The sequence below is a fragment of the Mustela putorius genome, unplaced genomic scaffold (assembly GCF_011764305.1).
Source record: "Mustela putorius furo isolate JIRA1106 unplaced genomic scaffold, ASM1176430v1.1 tig00004007_pilon_pilon_pilon, whole genome shotgun sequence".
NCBI classification, from domain to species: Eukaryota; Metazoa; Chordata; class Mammalia; order Carnivora; family Mustelidae; genus Mustela; species Mustela putorius.
Genome location: NW_025422145.1, coordinates 14,262,446 through 14,281,105, shown reverse-complemented (window position 1 = coordinate 14,281,105; position 18,660 = coordinate 14,262,446). Strand labels below are relative to the sequence as shown.

At 58.3% G+C, this 18,660-nt stretch overlaps 1 protein-coding gene across 2 annotated transcripts in view; it reads left to right on the top strand.

Moving 5' to 3' along the window:
• CRAMP1 (cramped chromatin regulator homolog 1) overlaps positions 1-18,660 on the top strand; it is a 55,596-nt gene that overhangs the window by 16,571 nt on the left and 20,365 nt on the right. For both annotated transcript variants that reach the window (XM_045072155.1, XM_045072154.1), the window contains exons 4-7: positions 1,509-1,662; positions 7,256-7,339; positions 10,178-10,226; positions 18,495-18,580. In XM_045072155.1, the coding sequence (XP_044928090.1) occupies positions 1,509-1,662; positions 7,256-7,339; positions 10,178-10,226; positions 18,495-18,580 (373 nt within the window). The remainder of the gene's footprint in view (positions 1-1,508; positions 1,663-7,255; positions 7,340-10,177; positions 10,227-18,494; positions 18,581-18,660) is intronic.

Genomic DNA, 18,660 nt, shown 5'->3' with positions numbered 1-18,660 from the left:
GGGGCGCCTGGGTGGCTCAGTGGGTTGAGGCCTCTGCCTTCGGCTCATGTCATGATCCCGGGGTCCTGGGATCCAGCCCCGCATCGGGCTTTCTGCTCAGCAGGGAGCCTGCTTCCCCCCCTCTCTCTGCCTGCTTGTGATCTCTGTCTGTCAAATAAATAAATAAGATCTTAAAAAAAAAAAAAAAAAAAGACTACCATGGGAGTGTCAGGCTGTCCTGGGCACATTCTGTCTGGAGCGCGTGGTGTGCTCTGTCCTGTCTGGCAGTGTGAACCTTGAGGACTGTGTTCAAGTGCCCCCTGCCAGGTCCCGTACTGACTCATTTTTGTTTTGTTTTTACGTTTACTCTATGTAAATAGCCTGTTTTTCATTTTTTTATCCACTAACTGTAGCAGTCATGCCATTTTTTGCCTGAAATAGCTATGATTACATGGTTTGTCCAATGATTTTCTGATTCCATCCTTCTTTCTATACTTACTGGAGATCTCGTGCAAGAAAGAGATCTCTCTTCTCCCTCATTTAGGTACGAATTCACTGATTTTTTTTTTTTTTTTTTTTAAATCTGTGTGGACTCAGGGACATGTAGGCTACTCTCTCCCCATCGGTTCCAATCCCTCTTGGTTTTGCTGCCCATATTTTTGCAGGTTTGGCCCCTGGGAGCCTTTCCAGGTTAGCTCCTGTTGTGCCCAGGCACTTGCACACTTTCTGGGTCTACAAGATATTGCAGGCTCGCTGGAACTTGTCCCGCTCATGGTGTCCTGGTTCCTTCTGGGGAATGGGATTTAGAAGCCAAGATGCCGGTGCTGGGGGCGCTTGTGCTGCTGGGCAGCTGTCCCCTGCGGGCCCACCCCAGGACATCTGTCTTGGCTCTAATGGAGAATTGTAGCCCCCACATGGCGCCAGTGGTGACTGCGTTGTCCGGGACGCCGGTTCCACTCTGAGAATCCCCGAGGTCTCAGCCCCGACGTGGAGGTGTTGAAGGAAGGAAGGGGTGGCCCATGGGATGTGTGGTTCTCATACGAGGTGTGCATCCTCACTGTGTATCCGATACAGGATATGTTGCATTTGATGGAAGCAGTGGGTGTTTCTGGATGGTTGATGTGTTGTTTAGATGAGGCATACCACACTGCCCTCCTCTGCCCTTGCGGTCTGTGTTCTGTGTGTTCCTGTGATCGTCTTCACGGGTGGTCTTCTCGTGGTCTCTGGGCCCCTCCGTCTGAGGGATGAGTGTCGTGCTCTCCCGCTCCAGGGCCCTTGCCTCTGTGGTCTCCTGTGCCCTGATAGTTTTATCTCTGAGTTTCCACTGATGCTTTATCCGTTGTTCGAATTGAAACCTGAGGTTCTAGGGCGGTGAGGTTGAAGTTCCTGCACAGAGAAGATCCGTGAAGGAGGTCTGCTCGACCACAGTGGTCTCCTTTCCCATTTCTCCTGTCTCGGGAAGGGTCTGTGCACGCAGAAAACTGCCCTGTTGTAATCTCTGTGCTTTTACTGTGGACTTAATTTTCCAGCATGGGAAAGACTTCGAAGCCATTCAGAACAACATCGCCCTCAAGTATAAGAAGAAAGGCAAGCCCGCAAGCATGGTGAAGAACAAAGAGCAGGTCCGGCATTTCTACTACCGCACGTGGCACAAGATCACCAAGTACATTGACTTTGATAACGGTGAGTGTGCTCGGCCACGGCTGCCTGCTGCTCAGGAGTGGGTGCCCACAAGCCCTCCAGATATAGCTGTGGCACTGCTCTCACCCAGCCACATGGCCAGGGACCTCTGTGCCTCGTGGCACTTGGGCTGCTGGTATGCCCAGGCACCATCAATTAAGCTGAATGGAGAGGAAGCTGCGTGGGTTCTGACAGCCCCGCGTGCCTGGGCGTTTAGGTCCCTGGCTCAGCCTGGGCCCATGTCTGATGCTGGGAGGGCAAGGCCCCCGGTCCCCCAGGAGAGGCAGGGTACGGGTGCGGGCTGGCCAGAATAGAACCCCCCCCCACTGGTGCCTGTGCTTCTTGCCCAAGGGGAGCTCCTTGGAGTGAGGGTGGGACCAGGGGGCGTGGGGAGGGCCTGGGGAGGGCTGGCTTTCTCAGGGCTCTTGTCTGTGTTTGAGGCTGGGCTCAGAGTCGTGCTGTGTGCAGTTCACATGTTGGGTTCACATGTCCCAGTCTGGTTCACATGTTGGGTTCACATGTCCCAGTCCGCGCTCTGAGTGGGCTTTCTGATCAGCCCCCGTCCCCAGGGGTGGGTGTGGCCGCCTCCTGTCTCTTGGGGTCACGCCTGCCGCACCCTCATCGATCCACCTTTCCTGGCGCTGTTCTTGGTGTCCACAGCCTCACTAATCTCCTGGTCATTCCAGACGTTTGCTTTCACTAACTCGGCTCGTTCTGACTGTGCAGTTAAAGTAGTCTGAGTTCTGACGTAGAACGACCATGGTGTCTGGTCTGTCACTCCCCTTGGAGTCTTTGCCGCCGTGAGGCCTTGGTGTGAGCCCCTTATGGCGGACCTCCGTGTTTCCCGTGCACTCGCTCTGGGCCTGTCGGGGATGTCTCGGCCATGCGCCTGCCAGCGCCCCCCAGGCCGACCCATCCGACTTCCCTCTCTGACCCTTCCTTGGGTCAGCATGTCGCGACCTGGGGTTCCTCCTCCAGCCCGAGAAAGGCCCAGAGAGCACAGTTCAAGCAGTCTCTTTCTGTAAAAGGTCGGATGGTAAATATTTTGGGCTTTTCCAAACTTTGGGGTTTGCAGTCTGTGGAAACTCTCTGTAGACAGAAAGTAAGCAGGTGTGCGTTACTTTTTTCAGAAACACTTCTTTCACAAAAAGAGGCCGTGGGCTGTGTTTGGCCTGTGAGCCATAGTTTGCAGACCCCTGCCCTGGAGAAACCCTTCCCTGCTGCCACCGGCCAGTGTGGGAGCCCTTGGGGATGGGGGCACCCAAGCTCCAGTCACAGTTGTTACCTGACCCTGTCACCTGAACGTAGTTCCCTCCGAATCCTTCTGGACATCTGTCACCAGTCAGAGTCTTGCTGGTTGTACCTCAGAGGTTTTCGGGTCTGTTCTTACTGCTTGGTCCTGTTCAGATCGTCACTGTTCTGCCACGGCCCTGTCCCACTGTTCTGAACCTGCCCCTCACGTCTCTGCAGGGCTGATCCCTGCCTGTGCCCCTGGACTCTCGTGCTGACCCGCAGGCTGGTGGGAGCAAGCTGTTTACCATCCTGGTGCCCATGCTGCCACCCCCGCCTGGTCCGCCTCCCTCATCCTGCTCAGCTTCCTAGGCCGAATGCCTGTGACATTCTCCCCGAAATCCCACCCTGCATCCTTCTCTGCCCTCCTCCTGCTGCCCGAGTGGAGACTGGCTCTGCCTGTGGCTCAGTAGATGAGAAAACTCAAGTGCAGCCGTGCAGGCCCTCACCCAGGCCCCCCAAGACAGCCAGTGGGAGAGCCGATACCCCCCCTTCTTCCCAGGCACCCTCTGCATGTGCTCAGCATAGCCCCTGCCCCACGAGTGCGGGCTTTCAGGCCACGTTTCTTGCTGCTGTGGGCTTTCTCTGTGCTCCCTGTTGAGTGATGTCATTGCAGGTGAACACGTTTCACTTTTCCTTTCAGACTGACAGGTCACTTCTGGTGGCTTCGAATAATGCATTTGTGGACATCCCTGTTCAAAGAGCACTTTTCTTCAGAAACGCTTTCTTTGGGAAAATCGTATGGTTGAGATCAACTTACTTACCTCTCGTTGTGAGTGCTGATCGTCCCCTGTGAGGATCAGGGTCCGGGCCTGCTCTCCTGGCTGGCTGCTGCTTTGCCGTGTTTTGCATCAGGCTCTGTCCTTGACCGAGGCAAGGAGGAGCCCCTGGCAGTTGAGCACACCCCATCCGGGGGCAGTCCGTCTCCCCAGCAGGACCCCGTGGCAGGGCCTTCCCTCTGCCAAGTTTACAGCCCCACCGCGCTGCTCTCTGGCCAGCACAATGCTCTTGTTTTCACGAGTCCTTTCCAGGTCCCTTTCCAGCTTGACCACCTTCCACTGGTCACCTCAAGTGGTATCCTTCTAGTCCTCATAGGGGACACATGTATCAGTGTTTACAACACATAGGAGGAGCCGACTGGGAGGAGGGCTCAGCACCCCGAGTCAGTTCCAGCCCCCGGGTCCTCCAGTCGAGCCTGGCACCTCCATGGGGAAAGTAGATCAGGAAGGAGCAGTGGGTCCAGCATCTTGGGACAGCGTGTCTGACGATGTAGATGGCCGTTCTTTCTGGAGTCCTGTGGGAATGGCCTGTTGACTGCCATGCATTAGGGACTGCCATGCATTCTTGGTCTTTTGCTGATGCTGTGTTGTTTATTGGGTTTTGGGTCTGTATGAGCATGAATAGGAGATTCTCTGCTGGCCTGGGAGTGTGCTGGCCAGTGAGTCATGTCTTGCTCTCGAGCAGAGTGTCACCGAGCTGTCCGTGTACCTGCTGGCTGCACGTGTCCTTAGTTCTCCGCGCTTCCCAGATACCAGCACAGCTGCAAAGCCTTTTGAGTCTAAGACTTGATAACGTCCATGGTCTTTATGAAGCCTGTCCCTGCCTTCTTCCATAATGACCTGTGTCCCTGGCATCCTTTACCTGAGCCATGTGCTTCCTGGCGGCTCCGCCTGGGAAGCGTCTACCTTCGGCTCAGGTTGTGATCCCTGGGTGCTGGTATCAAGCTCCGTGTCGGGCACCCTGCTCAGCCGGAGCTTGTTTGAGGATTCCCTCTCACTTTCTGTCCTTGCCTCCACACTCCTTCACCCCAGGACATGACCTCGTGAGAAGAGCCTTCTTTCTGTTGGACTGTTGGTTCCACCAAAGTTTTGTATTTATTTGTTTATTTATTTAGATTTTATTTATTTTTTGGAGAGAGCGCGTGAGCACATGTGCACAAGCAGGGGGAGGGGCAGAGCAGGAGGGAGAAGCCAGCTCTGCCTGAGTGGGGATCCCGATCGGGGCTCGATCCCAGCACTCTGGGAGCATGACCTGAGCTGAAGGCAGAGGCTTAACCCACTGAGCCATCCAGGTGCCCATCTACCAAGGTTTCTCGCTGGTCCTGGTGATCTCTCCACGTTGGTGGCAGCAGGGTGACCACATGAAGCCCGAGGGCTACCTGCCCCTTTGTGGGGCTCTGGCAGTTGCCTGGGCTTGGTACTACCCTGCTGTCCTCCCTCCTTATGCGTGGATCCTCTTCCTGTCTCTGTGGATTTGCCTGTTCTGGACATTTCATAGCGGCAGTGTCACATTATGTGGCCTCTCCCTGTGCATCATGCTTTCTCAGCCCGTCCACTTCGTGGCTGCTGTTAGAACTCTTACCTCACGTGGCAGACAGATCCCACTCTCTCTGTGTTCCACGCTTGTCTGTCTGCTGCCTGGCGGTCTCAGCATCCGGAGCAGCGGTCTCCTGTGAGAGGCCCGACGAGGCCTCGGTGTCTCTCCGGAGAGCCTCCGGGAGTGGTTGGCGTGACGTTAGCAGAGTCCCAGGCTCCTGCCGGCCTGTGTGAGGATTAGAAGCTTCTGTTTAGATCATTCGTTCATGATCTTATTTTCACTTGCTGACACGTTTTTGGTTTCCTTTCCTGGGGATTTAATCACACACCCAGAGTGTTGGGAGTTCGGAAAGGGCTCTCTGAGGAGAAGCCAGAGAGAGCCGTTGTGAGGACAGTGGACGGGCTGAGTGAGGACGAGCTGCCCGGGTCACTGCTCGGTGACCACAGACTGTGCTGGCCCGAGCTGGCAGGTCGCCCTCAGGTTTGGCCTCAGGTACGTGGAGCTCAAAGCAGCGCGGTGTTCAGCGCAGCGGGATTTGTTCTCTCTGTTACAAGACCGCATGGAGGCGGTGAGGCGGGCGCAGGAACAGGGTCTGCCCTCTTTCTGCTCGGCCCTTCCAGCATGTTGCTTGTGTCCAGGGCGGCCAGGCAGCAGCTCGGCAGGGCAGAGGGATGGGCCACAAGGAAGCGTTCGTCGTGAGTCAGTCTTCAGTCATGTCCGGAGCCTCGGGACATTTCCCACTCACACCTGAGGCCAGGACGTAGTGGCATGGCGCTGTCTAGCCCCAGGACAGGCTGGGACGCATGCCGTCTGACCTGGATGTCTTGCTTCCTAGTGAAGCGAGTCTGTTGGAGAGGAGCTGGGAAGGGTGGGTGTTGGCACTGGGTGTGGTTGGGGCTGTGGTTCCTCTTCTGTATGGCCCTGAGCCCTGGGCGGTTGGTCAGTGGTCAGAGATGGCGTGATATGTCTGCGTCCTGGGTCCCGGAGCCGCAGGCCTCACATGGAGCTTGTGTGTGTTCTGTGTATGCGGAAACAGACAGTCCCACCCCACCTTCTCTGCCTCTGTGGAAGCTGGCCATGCTGACATCCCAGTCTGTCCTCCTGGGGACACCGCTCTGCTAGTGAGGTCTCGTTTCCTAGCCTCACCCCGGTTTCTTTGGTCTAACGTATTTTAAAAATCTGAAAAGTAGCCCCTTGTTCCTGTGTATGTCTCACTCCGATTCCCCTGGGGGCTGATGTCCTGGGGAACCAGTGCCGCTTCCAGTCTGCGACAGGAGAAGAATTAGGCACAAACAAGTCAGCTGCAAGAGATTGGGAGCAGGGGACAACAGTCAAAAAGACTGCTGCCACGAGCAACTCCACAGTCTCACTTTCATTAGATAGAAATAGCCAACAGAAGGACCGATGAAGGTCAAACATTAGTCCCCTGTCTTGCGGACAAGCAAGGAGGATAAAGTTTATAGTTAACCAAACACATTCAAAGGGCTCTTCTAAAAAACAACGGGTGCTTCTGGGAAGAGAAAAGAACGATAACGGAAAAGGGAAGCAGGCGGTATTTCGTTCCACCCTGAGCTGACCGGGTGTTCCCCGATGCTCGGCTTCCTGTAGCAGGCGGCGTTCCGCCCTTGGCGGGCCAGGCAGTCCCGGTTGCCCGGCTTATGTGAAGGGGCAGCCTTCCGCCCTGAGTGAGCGGGCATCCCCAGCTGCCCAGCTTCACAGTCGTCTATCGTTCTTCTCCCCAAAGACCTGTTGCCAGTATATGTTTTTCTTAAGGCCATGTCTAAATGCACTTGGCAATTAGTAAAATCCTCCAGGGGTTATAGTTTAAGTAACAAATTGTTCCGAGGGGCAGTAGCAGACCAGTGCACATTGGCCGAAACTATGAGATGAGCTGCGTTCGTGTCCCTCGCACTAGTCCTGTGCCGGGAGCTGGCCACTGTCCATGTGGGTATCTTCCATTGTAAAGCTCTATCTCGTCTTCGTCTTTCAGTGTTCTCCCGTGGGCTGAAGAAGTCATCCCAGGAGCTGTACGGTCTGATCTGCTATGGCGAGCTGCGGAAGAAGGTCGGAGGCTGTGAGTACGGGTGCTCATGGCTCTGGGAGTGATGCCCCCGTGTGCTTGCAGCCTCTCCTGATGGGGCCTGCTCTCCTTCACCGCGGGTCTGTGATGCCAGGGCTCTTTTCCCTCCGACAGGTGCAGTGGGCCCCCACGTACCTGCACCGGCACTTGGGGACACATTGTTGACACTGGTCATGTCTGTGTGTGCGCCCCACCCCCGGGCATACTTTCTTGGTCGGCATCTGAGGAGGGCCCTGACATTCTTCCTGTGTCCCCTGAGCGCAGGGGCGTTATCCTGCATGCCCATAGTCCTGTTACCCAGCGGGCTCTGCTGTCTTACCAAGTCTCTGCCTGTCTTACCGGAACACCCAAGGCCCGATCTAGTCCCATTGGTTAGGGATGTTGTGCTCTGGCCTTCCGGGGGCCCTGAGTGCCCAGTGGTCTACCTCGCCACCCCACGCGGGCCCAGAGTAGGGGTGCCCTTGTCTCTGCAGGTGCCACTGGCCACCCTCCCACAGTGGAAGAGTGCTCACCCACAGGGCCACACCAGAGGCCCAGTGAGCCCCATGTGAGGGGGTCGTAAGCCATCTCCTCTCTGGTCACCCAGCCACTGCTCGGCAGGGGGGTGGTTGGATGGGGGTGTGGAAGCAACAGAGGGACGGGTGGATGGGTGTTGTGGTTCGTGGACTGCTCTGCGCATGCTGGCCTAGACAAGGGCAAAAACCAGACAGTAGGCTTGGCGCTCCAGCCCCATCCTCCCCGTAGTCTGAGCACTTCTCTGTCACCAGCTGGCTTCTCCTGGGGGGCTCCTGGGTGTGGTGCTATACAGGGCAGTGACTTCTCCCAGCCACTGCTGTGTGGCCCCTCCTTTGTCCCCACCATGTACAGGTCTCAGCCTGTGCACTCCTAGCCCATCTGAGTCCTTGCAAGGCAAGCCTGGCTCTGACCTTGGGTGGTTTGCCATCGTCAGCCCCCCACCCCCATCCCCGGGCAGCGCTGGGACCCTGGCCCCAGGGGCATCTGTACTTGGACCTCCTCCCCTCTTTCTGACACTCTACAGCTCAGCTGACCCCTCCTGCTGGTGAGGGGGTCTCCCCCATCCCTCAAGAGGGACCCAGGCACCTGTCACATGTCCTCTGGACCCCACCTGAGTTCTTAGTGCCCTGCACCCCCATGGGGCTGGCCCAACTGAGCCCTGCCTGCCCCGCGCCCACAGTTGCACTCACTGGGATGTGAGTGTGCACAGGAAAGCGGCATGCTTCGGGGTCGCTGCCTCCTGCAGAGACTGCTTATGGGCAGGCGCTCCCGGACTCTGCCAGAATTGCGGTCAGAGCGTGCTTTTATTTAAGATGGTCTTCCTAGCTGAGGTTTCTGGACCCATGTGAGTCCTGAAACAGTGGATGTCAAGTCTCTGCTGTGTCCTGGGACTTGGACACAAGCTCCGTGCGTCAGCAGTAGGGCTGCTGTGCTGGGGGTGTCCCTGGGGCCGAAGAGGCTCCACCTCGATGAAAACAAGTGTCCGTACAAGGCTCCTTGGCTATGAGGTTGCAGGTTTGCCCCCAGTACTGTGTCTTACACCCAGAGCTTATTCCTGCTGCCACAGCGGCCTGGTGTTGGCACAGGCCATGGGGACACACCAGCCACCTCCAGTCCTCACCCGTGTGTGGGGCGGCTTTACCCTGAAGGCTGGGTCCTGGGATGGTGCCTGTTGCATGACTGAAACCTGGTGGTTGCCACAGCTCCATCCCTGGGCCTCTGTCTGTCTGTCTGTCTGGCCTACCATACAGGACCGATGGGACCTTCGTTCTCCTTTTGGCACTGCTTTCTGCTTTCCCTTTGATCTCTGCTCCCACGCCCATGGACCTACAGGACAGTCTGGCCTCCTGGCGGTGCGCCTGGCCCTGCAGACCCTGCCTTCCCCAGGGACGGCCTGCTGCGCTGCTCACCCCTGGGGCTGCTGGGACCTGTGTGCGCCAGGGGAGGGCTGCGCCTGCCTCTTTCCCTTCTGTTTGGAGGCCCATTTCTATCCCTCTGGGACTTGGCCTTGCTATCCTCGTCATGTGTCTTTCAGTGATCATTCATCTGTAAAGCTATGTTGTCTTCATTCTTTTTTTTCTTCTTAAGATTTTATTTATTTGACACAGAGAGAGAGAGAGATATCACAAGTAGACAGGGAGGCAGGCAGAGAGAGAGGAGGAAGCCGAGCAGAGAGCCCGATGTGGGTCTCAGTCCCAGGACCTTGAGATCATGACCTGAGCCGAAGGCAGAGGCTTAACCGACTGAGGCACCCAGGTGTCCCTGTCTTCATTCTTGAAAGGTGTTTTGCGGGATGTAGAGCTCTGATGCGACCGTTTTTCTTTCTTCACTGTGAGGATGTGGCTCCCGCATCTGGCCTGCGCGGTTTCTGGGGAGTGCCCGCTAGCCTTGTGTCTTCACTTTTCTGGGGAATGGTTACTTTTCTCTTCATCGTTCACCCACCCTGGGGATCCGGTGACCCAGAGCAGACCTCGGCAGGCCCACGGATGCCCAGAGCCCAACAGGAGAGGCATGCCTGCTGATGACCCTGTGGGGGATCTGTGCACCCCATGGCTGGGGAGGGTGGAGGCTCAGCGTAGGAGTCTGGCAGGGAAGCATCCAGCATGCGGAGGCAGGTAGTGTTCCCCTGAGATAGTCCGGGTGGATTGAGATGACGTGCAGGTGGGGACAGTGCTCTGGGTCCGGGCTTTGGGAGGAGCTGCGGCTAATGGCGGGGCCTGTGTTCTGGAAGGCCGTTACCTGGTAACAACTTGGGAATCTTCACGGATTTTGTTCCATAGAGCTTTGTGGTCACGTTTATTTGCTTTTCCTTTAAAGGTATGGATGACAAGAATGCCACGAAGTTGAATGAGCTCATTCAGGCCGGGTAAGTGGGGCCTGCCCCATGGAGTGCTGCTGCGGATTTGGGATGTACGCGGGCTTCTCTGAGGCCCAGACCCTGGGACTCGTGGTTTTCTTGCCTTTTCTCACTGGGGCCCGTAAGGTGCCGAACTCCCTGGGGTTAAGCGGATGGCCGCTCAGAGCCCTGGGAGAGCAGGGGACTGCGTCCAGGTTGCTCCCCGTCTCCTCCTCCCCTAGGGGCCCCCTGGCAGGGTGGCAGCGCCCATGCAGCCCTGACCACCTCACGTTCCGGCCCTGTCCCCACTTGGCGTGCGGGCTGGGAGTGCCTTCTCCTCTCGCTCCTGCCATCCTGTGGCTCCTCTGGTCCTGTTTCTGCACTGCGCCCGCCGAGGCTCCGCGCCCCTCGAGGCTGGGCCGGCTTTGCCCCTGAGGTTCTCCTGCTTGCTCCATGCTGACTGTTGCTGCAGCAGAGATGATGTGTGACGCGTGCCTGGTGCCCCATTCAGATTTGGCCTTTGGGGCCTCCTTTACTCTGTCACCCTCACCGTTGGGTCTGACTGGCTTCGTGCTGATGTCTGACTCTGGGCAGCTCTCCAGCCCTGTAACCGCCCACTCCTCCCCACTCCCGGAGCCCTCCTGGGACCATCCCAGTGCTATACTTTGCTTCGTGCCGCTCTGCGCTCTCCTTGGGCAGTGGGAACGCTCCTCGGGGCCTTGGCGAACCTTCTCTGGGGAGGAATTCCAGATCCAACTTGTCCCCCATTTCTGCGCCCCAGTTTATAAATCCCGTACAACATAGAGCTCCTCTGTGTCCCAGCCGGGAGGCTGCAGCAGCCCTTCCTGGGAAGGCCCCGACCTCACACTCTTGGGGTCCCTCTTGGTTGCCTTTTGCTCCTCTTGCCTGTCAGCCCTCTGCCTCTCCCGGCAGGTGCCCTGGCCACGCTGCTGCACGGCCCGGACCCTCCCCTGTTCCCCGGTCTGCGGGTTCTGTGTGCACGGCCTTCCCCCTGGTGTGGCCCTCATTGACGGCTGCCACCGTGTCCCTCCCCTCGACCCTCCAGAGCTCATGCGCTCCGCCTAGATCTCTGCCCCCTGTCCTAGATGGACCCACAGGTCGTCTCTGGGCCCCTCCCAGTCGAAGGCTAGCTATCCCCTGGAACGTCTGCAGGACGTGGCCTTCTTGCATCTCTGGTCTCCTTTCTCTCTCAGCCTGGTGCTGGCTGGCCTGCACACCCCCGCCCATTGGGCATGAGCGCCTGACAGCTAGGGCTGGCCAGGTGGTTTGTGCCTTGGCTCCAGCTCCGCGTCTAATGGTACAGATGCTCCCGTTGGGCTCCCAGGGGCTTATTACCATGAACTGCCCCCTTGGAAGCAGGCGTGGTAATAACCAGGCCATGTGTGTGAGTGCCGTGTGGAAAGAGCGGCAGTTTGCCTGGCCTGCTATGAAGGGGGCGGGCAGCCTTCACCGCCAGTGTCGTCGGGCAGGCGGAGCCTCGTGGAGGCATGGGGCCAAGCTCCAGAATGAATGACTCTGGCCGCCGTGCCCCACCCCCATTGACCTGCTGCAGTCTCAGCGTCTTCCTTCTTCCTGCCCTCACACAGGCCCTGCTGTTCTGGGGTCAAAGCTGAGTTTGTGTGCGCTCGGTGTGCCATGCGTGCCTCTGGGGCAGCGTTGCGGGAAGACAGAGGATCCTTGGCAGAAGTGTTTGCTGGTGTTTGCGTCTCCCCCGCCAGCAGGAGAGCTGTCCCGCGAGTAGGAGCGCGCTCCCTGGATGTGATTTGGGGGGGCGTCTCCTTCCCCTTCTATTGCACTTGCCCCAGACTCAGGGCCCGAGCCGAGATTCCTGGTTCTTTGTGCTCAAGGGCATTGGGCACTGGTTTAATGGAAAACTGTGCATTTGCTTGGCTTTGAGTTAGTCTCGTTGCAGGAGCAGTGCAGAGAGGAGGTGGCCTCCTGGGTTTCTGGACAGAGAGGGGTCTGCCTCATGGTCCATTGACTTTGGGGAAGGCATGTTGAGAAGCGTGAAAGCGACTTGGTGGTTGGTTTTAAGGCCTCCTGGAGATTGGAGAGGCCCTGAGCTGGGGGCCAGAGGGACGAGTAGCCAAGTCTCCACGGTCTGGGCGAGGGGCCATCATACTAAAGCCTGAATGTGATGTGACTGTTGGGATGGTTCCGACCCAGGTAGGATCCAGGAGGTACATGTGCACCTCATGTTTGCCTTGGATATTCAGTGCCGCGCTGTAGGGACGGCCTGTGGCCAGTAAACAGCGTGCCCCCGGGGCAGGTGGATCAATAACCGGGCTGCTCTGGGGGGACCAGAGAGAAGGTTTCCGGGCTGCATTCCCCACAGCCGGTGGAGATACCCGGCCTGCAGGAAGGGCATCATAATCCTCCATGCCTCGCTGTGGGCTGCGCGCAGGGACTCCTGAAGGGGGCCGCGTAGGGAGGCGGGAGGCGGCCCGGTCGGATGTGACCCGAGTCCCCCAGCAGCAAAGTCAAGACAGTGGCTGAGAGCGTGGGGAGGCCCGTGTTCTCCCGCCACGAAGGCACGGAAGTGGGGTTGCAGCCTGAGGCACGTTGTGTCTCCCCTGGCTGCCCTGGCACGGGACAGCCGTCGGGAGAGCTTGCAGGCCGATGTGCCCACTCCCCAGACCCCCGGGTCAAGGAGGGGGAGGGGTGTTACCTCGCGGGCCTCCCCGCATGGCTCCAGCCAGAGAAGAGAGCGGACAGAAGTGGTGTTGTTTGTCACAGTTGTGGGTGGAGAGTCTCAGGGCACTGTCCGTGGAAGTGTTTGCAGACAGCGGGTGCGCAGTGTGCGTGTGTGACCCACCCTGTAAGTGTGCGTGGCCTCTGACCCCACAGTCCCACGGTGGGGGAAGCCGTTAGGCCAGCAGCGAGCCACCCTCGTAAGGGTGCGTACCGCAGCACACTAGTGCTGGCAGAGGGTGGCGCAGAGGGAAGCGCAGGGCCTGGCGGGCTGCGGGGTGCGTTCTCCTCTTTGGAAGTGAGACGGAGTGAGTGTGTGGAGTGAGTGCGTGGCCACAGCGGGACAGCTCCATGAGTAGCTCTCGCCTCACACCAGGGCCCTCTGGGGGTGGCGGGCCTGCAGGGCACCTCCGTTTTTCACACCAGCCTTGTGTTTGAGCATCTCGGAAGCGAGCTTCTGCCCCGTTAGAGGAGGGAAGGTCCGCGCTGGGAAAGGGTGTTCTTGTTAGCTCTACGCTGGTGTGACCTCTTTTGCCCTGTGGAGCCTTATTCGTGAAAATGCATTTGTCTGTATTTCTGGCTGCAGAAGTTCACCGTCTGGCATAAGCCTTGGGACCTCGTGCTGAGTGGCTGCTGTTGCTGCCTGGTGGCCAAACTGTGTAGGAGCCCTTGGAGGGTTGTGGGGTGACAGCGACACCTCTAGTGCTGGCCCTGGGACCTTGAGGCGGGGACAGGTGGGAGCCAGCCCCAGCACAGAGCTCGTGAGGCCCTGGGCTCGAGGAGTATCCCGGACAGAGGCTGGGTGCCCTAGGGTCCTGCTTCCCAGCTCCTTCCCGCAGGCCCCATGGGTGGCAGGCTGCACGCCTCGCTGGGGCTAAGGTTTCTGACTGCTGTTGCCCCCCTCCGCTGCCACTGCCCTGGCCCCGGGATACTCCCTCCCTTATGCAAAGACGGGCTCTCCCTCTTCCCCTGGCTGCGAGCTCGGATGCCACCCCAGCCCTAAGCCTCCACACGGTCTGTGTGTTGTGTGTCTCTCACATGTGACTGGGTCTTGGGCACCGTGGGAGCTTACCTGTCGGACTCCGGACCAGCCCATAGCTCCAGAACAGCTGAGTGCCGGGCACCGGGGCCAGGTCAGTCGGGGCTCCAGGGAGCCCCTCACAGATCACAGGTGGGGAAGCACGGTGGTGCTGTGTGCTGCCAGCTCCGCGTCTGCTCTGACTGACGTGCCCGAGAAGCAAGGCGGTTACTCTTTCAGTCTTTCAGAAAGCTGATCGTGAGAAAGTTCAAGCATCAGAAAGGTTGAAATAGCAGTAAAACAGACCCTGTCTCCCCTTGATCTGGATTTACTGGTGGAGGAGCCGCCCGCAGGCCGTGCTCACGTGCAGTGGCACTGGGTGGTCAGAGAGGGCGGTCCTGTGTGTGCACGTGCTGTCACTTGTCCTGTTGTGCTTTCCATTCCCTTTCTCCCCTGTTGGGCTGTGGCCTTGTCTGTGGTCTGCGGTACCAGCCGCTGTCTGGAAGCGGGTCGTGAGCAGGTGCCTTCTTACGTGTGTGTGTGGCAGGTTAGATCGAGAGTGACAGAGCAGTGTCTTGTGTCCACCATAGGCTCCCTGCCCTACAAGACCCCCGTGCTGTCCTGACTCGCTCCCTCCCCCAGCCCTGTCGGCAAGGGTGCCTTTTCCTGAACGTCACCGAGAGGGCATCACCTAGAAGACGGCCTTTTCACAGTCTTTCACGTCCTGTTCCGAGTGTGAGGAGGTGCACGGCGCAGACACGGCCAGGTTCATCACCCCCAGCCTCCCTCTGCTGCCCCTGTGCGGTCCCCACGCCCGCCCAGCCATGGCAGCCCCCTAGGGTCCTCCTCTCCCGGGATGCTGTCCATGCGGGGTCACACCACGCACGGCCGTCTGAGGTTGGCAGTTTCCACGTAGCGGTTGGTGTGCCTGTGAGCTCTGTCCCTGTGGGTCTGGAGTTGGTGCCTCTCCCTGCAGCGTAGCGTCCCCATGGCGGCTGTCCTGTGTGTTTCTCTGTCCCCCAGCGAGGGGCATGGGCTGTTCTGCAGAAGCTGCTGCTCTAAACCTTGGTCTCCGTGTGTTTATTCCGTGGCACCCAGGCAGACGGGTAGGGGTGTGGGTGCTGGTTTCCTAGGGAGCTGCCTGTGGTCTTCCAGGCAGGCCCGTCGCTGCTCACGCTCTCCACACTGGGCCTCACGGGTGGGAAGTGGTGTCTCCTGGCAGGGTTGGTCTGCATGTCACTGGGGACTGGCCACCCTGAGCATCTTTCTTGTGCATGTCCGTGTTGCCCTTCTGTCTCTCCAGTAACCAGCCTGCTCAGATCTCGCACCTGTTTCCTTGTCACCGAGATGAGAAAGTTCTCAAAGTGCTGCAGAAACAAGTGTTTGGTCGGGTGGGTGTCGGCAGTGTTTTCTCCTGGTCTCTGGCTTGTCCTGCCTTCCTGGTGCCTATCACGGGCGGAGGGTGGAAGGAGGTGCTCAGTCCTGCTGAGGCCCCATCTGCCATCTTCCTTTATGGGCTGTGACTTCAGTGTCACCTCCGGGAACTCTTTGTCTCACTCAGAGTCATGGTGCTGCTCTCTGCCTCCTTGTAAAAGTTCCAGGGTTTGATGTTTCTATCCGTGGTCTGTGTCACGCAGTTCGTGCCGTGGTTCATGTTTGTGGTCCGTAGGCATCTGTGGAAAGCGCCATCCTTCCTTCCCTGGTGCTCCTGCACCCTTGTGTGAGGCCCACAGGCCGCATTGCATGGGTCTGTCTGCAGGTTTCCCTCCCGTTCCACGGCCGGGTGTGTCGCCTTCTACCAGCAGACACCTGTTTCCGAGAACAAAGCCAGTGGCCCATAAAGGCGAAGGAGACATGGGGGCCGTCAGTGGGGTGCCTGTCGGGAATGGCTCCTTTACTTGAGGCCGTGGAGTGCCCACGCAGCTAAATTCCTGTGCTGCCGCTACACACTTTCTCAGTGGTCTGTGAGTGTCCTCTCGTTGGAGAGCTGTAGGACACGGGAGCAAATGGACCAAGGAGAGCCCTCAGGTCGCCCCCCATGGCAACAGTTCCAGGCTAGCGGCATAGAGTCAGCACGTGCTTACTGGGCTCATCACGTGACTTTGCAGAAGGGAAAGCCAGACTCCATGCCTGTAGAAGAGCTAGCCTGTTGCCTGTTTCATCAGAGCAACAACGTGGGGGTGTGGGGGGGTGGGTTGCCTGGGGTCCTCTGTGTGACCTTCTGTCAGAGTCGAAGTGCAAGCCTTCTGCAGATGGTGTGTCTTAAAGCTGGGCCGCCCGGCCTGGTGGTCGCCCTGCCGTGGCTTAGCTCCAGGATGGACTTGAGGCTATGGGGCATGGACCACATCCAGGACTGTGGCCAGGCCCATGAGGCCTGTCCGCGAGCATGAGCGGGGCTTTGCCTCGGCAGCTGCTAGCCTCAAGACATTCATAGGACCTCCGTGTAAGAGAAGAGAAAAGAGATCGTGAGTTGAGATATTTTCTGGTCATACAGAAGGGGGCTGTTCAATTTCACTTAAAAAAAAAAAAACTAAAAAAAGGAAGTCAGAAAAGAGCAGTTTAACGGAAAATGTAATTATCGCAAACACAGGTGCCCCGTGGCGCGGCCACGCCCACCCTGTGTTGTTGCTCTGGCGCAGATGGGACAAGAAGTGATGGGCCTCTGCCCCCAGGCCCCACAGCTGCTGGTGGGACCGGCCGCGACCGAGTCCACCTTCCACACGCCCACGGCAGCACTTAGCTGCCTCTGTTTCCCCGGGTCAGGGGGACCACAACTCAGGGTTTCACTCTTCAGCGGAGCAAGGTGTGCCTTCCACACAGACTCCATCCTCTTAGCCACGCTGCCTGGCCCAGTGAGGGGAGCAGACTTCCTGGTGTCCTGGTCTCTTCGACAGGCGACCCTAGCCCCACGCCGCTCATGGTGTTATGCTGATCGCCGGCACAGAAGGGACTCGGCCAGGAGGCAGCTGGGTGCACGGCATGGCGGCTACATGGGGGGCGTTAGCGGTGGGGTCCTGTGAGACTGGCTGCCGCAGCCTGATCCTGCCCGCATCCCACCGCCATCCCGGCCTTCTAGACTCCCTCTGGGAGTTTCCGTGAAATCTGCTGTGGGGGTTTCAGAGCTCTTTCTCTCCCCAAGAGGAGGGCGGTGCAGCTTTGTTTCCTTAGAGGTGGGAGTTGTGTCTGAGCCGGCTGCAGCGCTCATGTGAGCGTGCCCAGGACTTGTCCGGGGGCGGGGGGGGGGGGGCAGCCAATGCTTTTTGTGCACCGCTGAGAGTACCAGGACCTCCAGCTGTGGGCAGGACTGTTCCAGAGTCATGCTTCTGTAGTTCTGTGCGTCACACACAGTTACAGCCGCATGCACACCCAGTGATGCAAACCCTAACCCCAGCCACCCTGTCCGCCTTCTATTCCAGAAGTAACCACAGACACAAGGTCCGTGTGTATCTCTGATTTTTTTTCCCGGGGAGTTCATGTGTGTAAATGTATAGATATAATACTTGATTCTTTTTTTACACACTTGGAATTGTAGCACATACGTTCTCTAAGTCCCTCACTGGGTTTTCTTAGAAACGGAGTGGCCATGACATAGCAGCTCTCTCCTGGAGAGGTCACAGCATTCCAAAAACTGGTTAAAACAGTTATAAAAGCAACTTACAGCATACCAGACCCTGCTAGAGAGTGTGAACCTGTGTCTGTAGCCACTGGTTGGCTGGCCAGAGCTGCCTGTGACGTCCCAGGGTCCTGTGGTGACCTGGTCCCAGAAGTGCTGTGCCTTTGGTGACTTCCTGTTCCAAGTGGAGGAAGGACTGCCATGTCCCGCCGGGTCTCCAGTGTTCCAGAGTTGTCGTCACTTCCCTGTCATTTTTTAGGACAGCCAAGCTTTCTCGAGTATTCCCAAGCCTCCCAAGTGTGATTTCCGGAAGGAGCTCTCTTTTGGATGTTCTGTTCATCAGTTACAGGAAATCCTTTAGTTTGTGTCATTCTAACACACAAGCTGTGGCCACGGTGGGGTTCACACAGGGTCATCCTCAGCTGTGGCAGGTCAGGGGCCCGCCTGGGGTCCATTTCGGGGAGCACGAGCCGGTGGCACCTTGTGTCTATGGGATGCGAGTGGCTCCTGCTCCCGTGGGTTCCTCCGGTGTGGCTGATGGAGAGACCACAGAGTGCTGTAATGGGGAGTAGTGGCCGCCTTGAGCAGGGCTCGGAGCTTCTGCTCTCCAGGGACCCCAAGGAGGTGGAGGAGAGAAGGGCGTGCATTTGACATTTGACGGGCTCCTGCACAGTGGGCATCCAGGGAATGGATGGCAGCTGGTGCCACACCACCTGCAGGCCGGAGGGCGGGCCCGCTTCTGGTTACGGACAGGGGTCCTCCTCGCAGCGGGAGGCCCCGGGCGGGAGGACAGTGGGACTTCTAGCACACTCTGTTTCACAGTGTGCAGCTGCCTGTGACCCCGGGAGCTTCCAGACCCCGTGTCTGTCCGGGCTCTCACTGGCCCTCTGTGTGTGCTCGGTGGGGAGCAGTCATTCACTTGGAGACCTCACATTTCCCCTCAAACCCTTCCCAGGGCCACCACCGTGCGCTACAAAGGGAGGAACCTGCGGATCAAGGCACCCATGTGCCGCGCGCTGAAGAAGCTCTGCGACCCGGACGGTAAGTGCCTATGGCTGCGGGGCTGCTCTGGTGCCGGTGCACGGCCGAGCTGGCAGTGTCTCCCTGGCAGCTCCAAACCT